This window comes from Fukomys damarensis, unplaced genomic scaffold, assembly GCF_012274545.1.
Source record: "Fukomys damarensis isolate Sample0158 unplaced genomic scaffold, DMR_v1.0_HiC HiC_scaffold_37, whole genome shotgun sequence".
Lineage (NCBI taxonomy): Eukaryota > Metazoa > Chordata > Mammalia > Rodentia > Bathyergidae > Fukomys > Fukomys damarensis.
The window spans coordinates 60,010,172-60,022,527 of NW_022900949.1; the positions used below are offsets into that span (position 1 = coordinate 60,010,172).

Below are 12,356 nucleotides of genomic sequence, written 5' to 3' on the forward strand. Positions count from 1 at the left end.
AAAAAAAAAAAAAAAAAAAGGCAGGAAGGAAGGAAGATTAAAAAAGAGGATGCCCTCCAGCAAGGACTTGAAATATTTAGGAAAACAATACTTAGTATACACGTTGCTCTTCTTTTTCCTCCAAACTTCCAGACATTCTTTGCAATGAGTGGGTTGTGATAAAGGCACTATTACTACAGTAATATTAATTTCTCCAGTATTAACTTATCCTTCCTTTGTCTAGTTTCAGCACCCATTTTCCTTTGGAGACCCAACAACTTCGGTCTGTGAGGTTTGGATGAGGCAGATTCTACCTACCACTGCAGAGGGTGGCCCATGTCCCCACGGTGACCACCCAGAGGACAGTGATTGGTTGAAGAAAACTGCTATCGTTTCCATGCTAAGTGTCTCCTGCAGGCCCGTGGGTTAAAGGTTTGGTCCTGGGGTGGAAGTGCCTTCGAGAGGTAGGGCCTAGTGGGAGGTCCTCGAGTCACTGGGGTCCTGTTCTTGGAGGGATTATGTGCCCTTGTGTTCTCCTCTTCTACTCTGCTCCCTGGACTGTAGTGTACGTGGTTCTGTGCTGCTATACACGCCCACAGTGCTGTCCCGCCACAGGCCCCAAGCAACAAGTCCAGTTGGTCATGTACAGAACTTGCAAAACTGTACGTCAAAATCATCTTTTTCTCTTATAAATTAATTTCCTTGAGTATTTGTTACACTGACAGAAAGCTGACCGATACAAAAGCGCACATACCTCAAGCCAGGCCAGTGGAAGACTGCTGTGGGACTTAGTATAGAGACTACTGAGAAAGGGGTCCTCCCTTCCCCCTTAAGAGTCTGAGCGGGTAGGACGTTTAACTCACAGGTGTCAGCGCCACTTTGTCGCAGTACTGGGAGAGTCCGTGTAACACGGAAGCAGTTCTATGAAGAAGAGCGCTTACATGGTGAGAAACGCAGATGATAATATTCTTGCTTCACCACTTAAATCTAGCTGCATTTGAAAAAAATTTTCCCATGGGTGCTTCTGTTAGATGATCCTACACAGTCTTTTTCATATGTGAGTTTGAATGATGCTTCTGTAATAACCAGTAATCCTTAACAAGTTTCAGGGAATACGAAGAGAACTAATCATCACACTTAACCCTTGGGCCAGATCCTCACTCTCCCCATTACATTTTGTTTCTTCCTTATGATATAACATTGAGATTCCATCTAACCTCAGAAAGAAATCAAATAATTACACGGCTTCAGGGAAAAAGGGACACGTTTACATCGTTAGTAGGAATATAAAGAAATACAACAACTACGGAAGTCAGTATGGAGATTCCTCAAAAACTGAAAACATAGAAATTCCATTTGACTCAGCTGTTCCCCATCTAGGTGTCTTCCAGAAAGAGTTAAAGACATCATACTGCAGTGATACTTGCACACAAATCTTTACAACATCACAACTCATAATGGCCAGATCTTGAAAGAAGCCTTTATGTTTAAGTAAGTCCATGAACAAATAAAGAAAGTGTGCTACTTGTACACAACACAATACTCCTTTGACACGAAGGATAAATGAGTCAATTTTAGGAGAATATATGCATCTTGAAACCATAATGTTAAGTAAAATAAACCAGCACAAAAGCTGAAAAATCACATGATTTTTCTCATATGAGAAACCCAAAATATAGATAAGTTAAAGAACAAAATAACAGATAGACATAAGAAACAGAAATATAGGGAAAAGGAAAAAGGACCAAGAGAGAAGAATGGGGTGGGGGGAGAAAGGGATGAAAAAGAATTCAGATGAGCTATGGATATGTCCCCAACTTCCCATGGTGAATTTAATCATTGAGTGCTGCAAACATGTATTAACAAAAATGTTTCAAAAGGTACAGATAAAAAAGTAAGACCACGTGTTCAGCTTATTACATACTGACTTTGAGTGGATAAGTGGAACCCCTATTCATCTAAGCCATCCAAGCCTGTTTGTTGAATTCTCTATATGCAATTAAAAGTTATCCTAATAGGTCGTTTTATTTATTTGGCATTTACTCCCATGCAGATTCTGGTACAAACTTGTGCAAACGCCAGTAAAGAGCTACTGATTTCCATAGCATCTCCTGCCTTCAACTCATCTACTTTAGCATATTCCAAATTTGGAACTCTTCATACCCTGCTTTAATTGATCCTATTTCCAATGCTTCACCAGCATATGCTCTTCTGGGTCTATCTGCAGATTTCTTTACCAACACTAGCATCCACCTTGAATGTCAACAGACTGCCAACGCCCTCAAAGATGAAAATTTGGACAAGTTGGTTCCTGGATATTTAACACTCTTGTCTTTAGTGGGATGATACTTCAGAAATGAGGCACACAGGGGGATAATGAGTCCAAGAGAGACAACAACAGATATAATACTCTCTCAAAAAGAGGAACAGCAGATTTGGCGAGTCTAAATCTCTCTTTCCCAGCAAGTCTACCCCGTCCCCCTGATTGTAAGCCCCAAGGGCAGTGCCCACATGTATGTATCACTGTTTCTATGGTGCTAGGGTTATGGTAAGTAGCTGATTAACAAATGTATTCTTCTTACACTGTGTTCCAGACATGGCTTAAAGAAAAATTTTGCCTCACGAGGAAGTGTGTTTAAAGTGATAGAGATTCTTGCTTGGTTCTAATTCTCATTAGCTGTACCCTTAAGCAAAATGCTAAACATGCTCGCCTATAGTTTGCCTATCCATAAAATGAGAGTAACAATAATTTCTTTGTAATTCTTGCAAGAAGTCACAGAGAATGTACACAAGTCACTTAGTCCCACACTTGACAGACAGAGGTCCCAGAGAAATGATTATACTTGCTTAAGAAAAAGACATGTCAAATACTGCCAACTAGTTTGAGGTAATATGTGAAAATCATACACTGACACGACATTCTGGATTCCTGAGAATGCTTAATGGTATTATTTTGTTAGCCCAAGATGATATAAAAATATACTGTATTTGGAAAAGATACTTTTTTGGGGGGTGGGTACCAGGGATCATGGAAAAGATACTTTTGAATGGAAAAAAAACCCTACTAGGTTAAATGTTTTTCTTCAGTTTTCTCCTTGAAGGCTCACTTTAATCTCGTAAGACACAGCTACTATTGTCATTTTGCAGAGGTGTATACAACTGAGGCCCAGAGAGGTCACCAGCATATTCAATGTTGTACGGTAATGAGCAGAGCTGGGGTTTGAACCTAGATTCCTCAAATTTCAAAGTCTGCTCTCAACCACTCTTCTCTAATATCATATTCTAATTAAATTTTCGAGTGAAGTACATAAACATTATGCTCAAACAGATGCGATTTAGCAAGGCTTTATTGGGAAATACTGTATTGTCAAATGGTCAGGGTTGTTTGAGGGATTATCTTCCTTCTCCAAAGTCTGTCTATCTCTCTGTTATAGAATCTGCCGTTTTATCACAAAATCAAACACTTTAATAAAAAGTCAGGAAATGAATTGAAATGTTTAACGAATAGACTTTCAATGGATGATTTGTATTCAATACAGAAAGTCCATGACTTATGAACAAGTTCCATTCTAGGAGAATACTCTAAGCTGAATTGTTTTAAAGTATGATGAAGTGAGTCTTGCCCATCTTGGACACAAATATACAATGTAAAGCGTTAAAAATCAAACACACACAAGTACTGTACACCATCACACTGTGCAGTAAACACACAGAAGTATAACTGAAATGCCTGCCAGATACGTGAGCTCAGTTTCTATGGCTATTCATAATGTGAGGTCCGTACCTGTGAGAGTTCGCAACCCAAATATTCATAAGTTGAGGCTTTACTGTATGTGACTCTTTTCTATCACAAAATGATTACGTTGCTAAAACATGAAGAAAAAGAGTACACACAGTGATGAATGATGTCTAAGTGATGGATGGTGAAGACGTGCTTGAGATCCTGCTGCAATATGCAGATGTTGGCCTGACGGGACTGCATCCGCTCCTTCTGAGCTGCACCCCACACCCCAGATGCCATGCGCCTTCATCCCCAAACTTGCTTCAGCCATGGTTCTTCCGCACACAGTCCTCTTTAGTCTGAGCTGTGTGAAGAGCCCTTGTTGGGGTGCTTTCTCCGGAAGTTTTGCCTTCACTAAAGTTTCTGACTTGTGTGGTTTGCCCTCGCCTGATCTTCAGACAGCCCGCCTTTCACCTTCCCAAGTCCCTTTTATTTAATAACTGTGTGATCTTGATTACTTTTGCCCTTTTGACACAGCCCTTTGATCGTCCAAGACTCAAACTCAAAATTACTTCTTAACAGTTGTATTCGTGAGCCGGGTAACATGCCCTTCCTGACACTGATATTTCTCAGCGCCGCATACAGGCTTACACTTTCTTACCACTCTTTTTCATGTTGCCTGAGTATGAAGGACTGCGAGCCTTTCCTGCCCACCCCTGCCCATCCTGGGGTTCCCACTCATGCAGCTGCAAAGCAACATCCCACACCTGGGAACGGTTCTCATCTTGCCTTACCTTTTACACTCAGAGCTGGGCCTGCCTAGGTCCCGAGCATCCCTGCTCAGGGAATGCAGACCTGGGCTGTGAGGTCCCACACTAAAACCCACTGTCCTCTCGTCATCAGTGAAGGGACAGGAGACTTCAGGAGCACAGATTTTATGGTGTAGTTACCCTCTCTTTCTTCTTCATCCACCAACATATATCAGAAGGACTTAAAGTTTATGACATTGGAGAGTGACTTTGGGACATGGGACAGAGGCCCATCACTCACATCAATGTCCTATGACTCTGAGGAACTTCCCCAGGGAAGCATCGTTGGGAGGAGCCTCACCCACTGAGGAGGCCAGGCTCTGCCAGGGAAAGGCACTACGAGGAGGTCATGGGACACAGCTCAAGCAATGGAAGGGTGCAGCCTATACTGGCTGAGGCTTCAGGGAAACTGAATGACCGTTTTCTTCAGAGTCAAAGGCTTACAGCCATTTAAAAGGAACTGACTGAAAGCCTAGGTATTGCCACTGATAGGACAACCTTGGTGTAGAGTGCATGGGAAGTGGGAGAGCAGACTCTAGCAGAGGAAGGAAGAAAGAAAAGTAAACACCAAGTTGAAAGGAAAGGGGAGGGGAGGGGAGAGGACAGGCTAATGGCTACAGGAGAGGCCCTGCGTGTGTGTGGAGGAGAAATGTTCAGCCTGCTGAGGGAGTTAAGTTTAATAACCAGATTAGACAAAAGTCACTGAACTGGAGCAAATTCTCTGACGGGACTCAAATTCCATTACTGGGCAAGATTAAGTTTTCTCTCCCTCACCCCCTCCAGTGAGCGGAAATGGGGTGCAGAGTTATTAGATGAGATAAAAGCCATTTATTTGTACCTCACTGAGCTGAGACTCCTCCATCAAAGCAGCAAATATAAAATCATAAAATCCCAGATTCCCTGCGCTGACCGGAAATAAAGGTTCAAGAAGTTTTTCTTTGCCTCCTCTTCCTTCTGGCACCGGCCCCTCTGCCTCTAAATATTGGCAGTGAAGGGAGTGAAAAAAAGACCAAGAAGTTCTCCTAACTGAAGCATTTCAGAATTCATTACCAACTTTCTTACCCAGTACTTTTTCATTTAACAAGACCTTATCTTAATGAGAAATTACTGATGATAGAGCCCCCTCTTCTGCTAACTAATGCCCAGAAGCTACACAAGTAGTGAAGCTGCACTTACACAGAGATATTTGATAGCTGGATTCATTCTCATCAGTCAGTGTGACACAGAGCTCCCTAACAGGAGCCCAGCAGGCTCAGCAGACCTGGGCTTTTCTTAGGTATTTCTTCCCATAGTAATTGGACAGGAGTTGGGATTGGAAGGGAAATAAGAAGAAAGAAGATGGTTACAAAAAATGTGGGGGTCATGGGACACATGTGTGTGTGCGTGTGTGTGTGTAATAAAGAGATGGCATGGCGTGGAAGTAGTCGAGTTGTTCTGAGGTAGAATTGACCAAGTTACTAAGACAAAGGACAGTGGAAGTTGCATAAACATACTGTACTTGCCTGCAAAGGAAAACTGAGACATGCAGAAGAAACAGCAAAATCAACAAAATCCCCGTATTATCCAGCTGATGGTTCTGTGAGCTCAACACATTTGTTGCTGCTTAAAACGAGGAGATAATGTGCAGTTATAAGTATGAACTAAAGAAATGTATAATTCTGTACTCAAAAATAACAGATTTGCTTAGGAATTCACAAAATGAGAACTTACATTTTCACTTTTGATTCCAAGGGCTGTAGATTAAGGGGATATTTTTCAATATTATTCTCCATATCCATGGCCAGCTGGTGACTAGAAACAGAAAGAATGTCTCAATAAAGGTCAGTCTAGGAAGTTAACATTCATATCAATACTACTATTAATTTCCATATTATGGACAAGGCAAAACAGATTCAGTTTCGTTCATCTTAATAATCAAAAGAATCCTAGAAATGGGTGACAGACAAATTACTATACTCTAGGGATAGACAAATCGCTATACTCTAGGGGGAAAATACTGCTTTTCATTTTCCTTTTCTTTTTGGTAGCCATTTAACCTCTACCACATAACTCAGCACTCAAAGTAAAGGCATGAAAATTATGTCCTTTAGAGCAAGAAAAGGAAAGTGGAATAGTGGATCATCTCAGAAAGAGATAAAACTTAAAGCCATCGCTACACACTGCCTGATACTAGTAACTAGTAGGCTGGAACCTTTCCTCCTTTTACCTATGTGCTGCTTCCAAGTTCCCACTGCAAACGAAACAGGAACTCTAGCCTGATGGTCACTGATTGCATTGGGCTTCCTGGACTCTCACTGGGTGCTGCAGTGTGGTCAAGGTGAGGGAGGCCTTTGGTTGAGTTCTGAAGAATGCACAAGAACTAGGTAAATTGAGAGTAAAGTAATATGTATGAGGAAGAGACATATAATAAATGGTATACATGAAAAAATTCAAAGGCTATTTTTAGAAAATAAATCAAGCAATTTAACACAAATGGATGTTAAAAATGAGAAAAGGAAATGGTTTGGAAAAACAGAAAACTAATAGTTATTGGTTACATAATGTGTATACAAACTTTCATAGATTTTTTTGGTACTAAGGATTGGACCTAAAGAGAACTGTACCAGTAGGCTACCTCCCAGTCCTTTTTGCTTTTTTAATTTTGAGATAGGATCTCACTGAGTTTCCCCAGCGGGCCTCAAACTTGTGGCACTCCTGCCTCAACCTGGTAAGTAGCTGTGATTAAAGGCATGTGCCCCCATGCCTGGCTTGATGTAGATATTTTATATTTTATTCAACTCTCACAGAACCATCCATAAATTAGCACTTGCCCATTGTACACACCTAAGAAATAGGAAGCTCAGTGAAGGTGAACTCACTGTATAGAACAAACCATACTGGAACTCATGCCCTGCTGCTTTCTCTCGTAAGATACCAGTTAGAAGCTGTTGGTCTCAGGCTCATGATACTTAATCCTATCAATTTCAATTTTCAGAGGCCATATATCCAATATATATACATGTGATAAGGTCTGTGTGTGTGTGCGTATGTGTCTGAAGCTAAAGTTTTAAGAAATACTATGTCCCCAATTATATATGATTTACCAAAATAATTTAGCAAACTATGGATTAATGAATGGATTGTGACATTCAGTATGGAAGAAACACTTCTGCAGGGGAATACCATGAAAGCGATATTTAAGGGTGGTTCGCAGTGAAAATAAGCAAGAAGAATGAAGAGAAGCTAGTTGGAAGGCTGCGTAAATAAGCCAAGTAATGAGAACAGGATTGTTACGACAGCAACGAAAAGTAAAAGATAAGAAAACAATGGTCCTGGAACTGTCCTTTAGGGTCAAAAATATGCTTTCTATTTCTCCTTAGCAAAGAATAGCCAGGTAGTAGGGAACACAAAGACCAGATAAATTCCTAACAGCCGCTAGGTGGTGCCATGAACTCAATATAGCTTATGGTTTGTTCCCTCAGCCTGATCCTGTAGAAAAGAAAGGGAAAAATTCACCACTTAGTCTGGGCCATGTATATTCAGTGTTATTATTAATTCTTCATTATTACCTGTTCTAAAAATTTAACATCATCTGAGTAGCAGGAATGATTCAAAGCACGAGGTATAAAATGGGAGAACTGCAGACAGTCCTTGTTCTTACAGTCTGACAACGTAGATGGACTCCAACGGTAACGATAAGTGTGATGGATATTATTAGAGAGAGAACCACGTGGGAACCTAATCCAGGCTATGTGGGTATGGGAAGTCTCATTTTTATAATTCTGTGGTCTTGTAGTGCCAACAACCTTATAACAAGGATACCTCAAGGTTGTTCATTAAACATCCTATTAACTGCACATTAGCAAATCGGGCAACAGAGATATATGTTAGTGTGTTGTGGGGTCAGTAGCTATGCAATTACAAAGATGGTATTTTTCAAAAAGAGAAGAAAAGAGCTATATTAGCAAATTTGCTAATTTGGGGGTATAATTTTTACAGCCTTGGGCCTCAAGCTATAAACTACAAGTACCTTTTGGTTTAAATTGGCTAGCATTAGTCCATTCCATCCATAATTGCCTGTGGTTAATAAAGTGATTAAAATTCAGTAGAACGCTTGACTTTCAAGCATACATTTCCTACCAGAGATCCAGCGTGATTCAATAATTTTAAAAAATGGCAGTCAGCTTAAGGTCATACTTAAATTAATAAATGATTATAATAAACAACAGAGCCATAAGCAGCTTCCTAATTGGTAAGCAGCCTCTTTACCAATCACTCTTCTCTGTTTCTGGGCACATGCCAAGCTTTATCGAGTGTGTGTGCCAGTGTGTGTGTGCATGTGTGTGTGAGTGTGTGTGTGTTTCAATACCCTCAAATGACCCTACATATGGTGTCCAATAGTAGGGAGTTGAAGCTCCCCCTCCCTTCACAATACCTACCACAAAACGCTGTTGAGCATTCAGAGTAAGTGTAATGTTCCAAGGGGAATAACCGATCAACTGCTATGACACTGGTATCACTTAATTTATGGTCATTTTGAGTAGCTGAGATGATTTAGATCAGCACCTAAATCAGCTACAGCTATAATGAAATGCCTAATCTACTCACACAAAGTACATCCATTTTCAATCAAAACTGACAGCTTTCAAGGACACAGTCCAGCGTGGAAGCAGACCAAGAAAATCCCTAGAAATCTATGCAAATGGCATAGCTGTTAGGGCTGATGGCCTCTGCTTATTTTCTGTCCTATAAACCATGAAGGGGAAGGTTTCTCTACATATCTGGGTGCTCTGAGAGAAGACAATTCCCATACCTGGAATTCCTCAGTCATAATCGGAAAAAATCACCACACATAATAGACTGGTCATTTTCATAAGCTTTTAGCTTTCTCAGGTCTCTGAACAATGAAGGGGAAAGAGTAGGCAGGTACAGGCAGAAGCCCACACATAATCCATTAATTTTCACATGGCTTTCTTACAGCAGACTGCTGGGAAAGATGCACATTGCTAGTAGTGAGAGGTTTAATAGAGAGTTCTGGTCAATTAGCAGGGAAAAAAACCTTTTGGATTTCACTTCCTACATTAAAATCAATAATGAAAAACTGATATAACTGGGCCTAATAAATAAGTGGGCTGAACATCACAGAGACAGTGTGTCCTCGGAGAATTAAGCTACATGAGAGGATTAGTGAATCACTGAAAGGAATCTAAAATGCATCCACACCACAGTTTTCAACCCCAGATCCTCATTACAAGCACCCAAAGGGAGTTGTTAAGAAATACTAGGTCCAGGGCTGCTCCCCAGAGATTCACATTCAATTTTTCTGGGGTGGGGCTTAAGCCAAAGCATTTTTGTTAAGTTCCCTGGATGACTCTAAGTGTATCCAGGGTGAAGAGGCACTGAGATGACCTAATACCACTACAGCACGAGTCTGTACAGAAGAAGAGCCTTTCTGGCGTCAGCCAAAAATGATTCAGCTATTGGACACAGATAGTTAGTGATGAGGGTGGTTGGGAAGAACTATTTTTTCTTCCTTAAATTTGAATTTGATTAAAAAATTTAAATTCAATTTATTTTAAGAATAAATTAAAGTTATGTCTTTATATACAAACATTGTATGTATTAATGGGGTGATATGTGACGTTTCAATATTTATTTAAATCAAGTTAAACGTATCTATCTCCTCATTTGTGACTTCCATATGATGAACACTTTCAATATATCTTCCTCCAGCCTTTTTAAGTCACTGACTGTGCAGTAACACACCAGCACTCCTGGCTCCTGACTGGAATTGAAACCCACTGCTCAGCACTCTCACTCCTACCTACCACTGTCTCCCTGATGTCTGGTGACTGCCATTCTACCTTCAAGTTCTACGAGACGAACTTCTGTTGGATTCCACATATGAGTAAGTTCGCGCAAAATTTGTATTTCTGTGTCTGGCTTATTTTACTTAATGTAACATACTCTGGTTTCATCCATGCTGGCAAATGACAGAATTTCGTTCTTTTTATAGCTGCATACTGCTCCATTGTATGTATGTACCACATTTTCTTTATCCATTCATCCACACTTTGATTCAAATTCTTGGTTCTTGTGACTAGCACTACAATGAGTGTGGGATGTCTCTGGCATACTTATTTTTATTTTCTTTGAATATACCAGGAGTAGGAGTGCTGGATCACATGGTAGTTTCATTTTTAATTTTTGAGGAGCCTCCGTAATAATGGCTGAACTATTTTGTTCTTGTTTATTCATATTAATGAGAAGAGGCATACCAAAGATGAATTGAATCAATAGGTAATTTAGAAACTTTGTATGATCAAAGGGTTGGACCTGCCTTCCTAGGAAGCTGTCTAGTCCAATCAGATCCAGATGGATAAGGAAGGGAGCCAGCAATGAACGCGCCATGTCATCATGGCTTGTCTTGTTTGATGCCCTCAGGAAGACTGCCAAGTCAGTACTATCCTCTTCCCTTTCGAAGATGAGAAATCTGGGCTGCTAGGTGGTTAAATAATTCCTCAAAACTTACAAAGCTGGGATAAGGCAGAAAGAGGAATCAAACTCGGGTTTTTCCATTTTCCCCAAGTGTTGTAAGGTTTTCCTTTACACTCTTCTTGGATACTCCTAGCACCTGTCAGAGCTGAGCATGACAGCCACATAGGTGTCACTGGTCCAGAGTCCATTGGGACTTTGCCAAGAGCTGAAAGCAAGGGCTCTGGAGGCTCTGGAAAGCATGGGTTTGATTCCCTTTCTCATCATTCATGAGCTACATAGATTTGAACAAGGTGCTGAAAACTCTCTAACCCTCTTTCTTCAACAATAAAATGGAAATAACAATGGCCATATTAAAAGGCCATAATCAGAATTTGGTAAAGAAATGCCTTTCAGCATTAACAGTACAGAGTACTGTGTAAATCCTCAATAAATGATAGTTCTGCTTTTCTTCCCTTTTATTGAAAGTGCATACCCATTAGTCTAATACTATGCCAATATTTTAGAAACCCTAAAGATCATGTGGGTGTATGTGGGTGCGTGTATGGTGCATGTCGGTGGATGTGGGTGGATGTGGGCGGATATGGGTGCATGGGGGTGCATGTGTGTACATATGTGTGTGTGGGTGGATGTGTGAGGATATGTGTGTAGATATGTGTTTGTATAGATGTGTGTATATATGTGTGTGTATGTGTGTGTATAGATGAGTGTGTGTGTGTGTGTGTGTGTGTGTGTGTGTGTGTGTGTAAAATATTGTACCAGAGATCAAACTCAGGTCCTCGCACTTGTGAGGCAGGCAGAGGAACCAGAGCTAAATCCCCAGCCCTATACCTATTTTTATTCCTCATTGAGTTTATTGGTACATCTTTGGTATACAGCACAGTTACATTCATCATTGGACCCTTGTACCTTTACATGACAGGTCTTGGTTCTCATTTTATAGCTATATTTTAAATGAGCCATATTTCTTGCCCCTGATCACAAGTACTTTTTATGCAAGCTTTTCAACCTAGAAATTATATAACTTTCTTTAGTAATTTTTACTTACCTTTCAAGCAAATATTTCCCATCATTAACTTGTTGTAATGGATTCTGCAGTCTTTTTAGTTCTTCCTGTAAAAAAGAAAAGAAGTATCTTACAAACTGAAACCATGCACTTCTGACAATATTATTTGAGAGTACTTGTTAGCAAAATCAAGAGTACACACCATTAAGAGGCCTGGAGTTTGCAAGTTTAGTATTTAAACATACAATACAGTTTAATCCTTGATTTAACTGAACCATAACACTGTCACTTAAATCTTGTGAAGCTTTTTCATTACTAAAGATAATGCTTCCCGTTATTTTTCTAGAATGTAGATATGTTTATATGA

The 12,356-nt window shown here is 40.2% G+C and overlaps 1 protein-coding gene across 1 annotated transcript in view; it reads right to left on the reverse strand.

Moving 5' to 3' along the window:
* LOC104861674 (IQCJ-SCHIP1 readthrough transcript protein) overlaps positions 1 to 12,096 on the reverse strand; it is a 571,872-nt gene extending 559,776 nt beyond the window's left edge. Inside the window, exons 1-2 of the mRNA XM_033759717.1 lie at positions 12,032 to 12,096; positions 6,220 to 6,300 (exon numbers count right to left, since the gene is read on the reverse strand). Of these exons, the coding sequence (XP_033615608.1) occupies positions 6,220 to 6,287 (68 nt within the window). The 5' untranslated portion in view covers positions 6,288 to 6,300; positions 12,032 to 12,096. The remainder of the gene's footprint in view (positions 1 to 6,219; positions 6,301 to 12,031) is intronic.
* Positions 12,097 to 12,356: the final 260 nt, after the last annotated feature.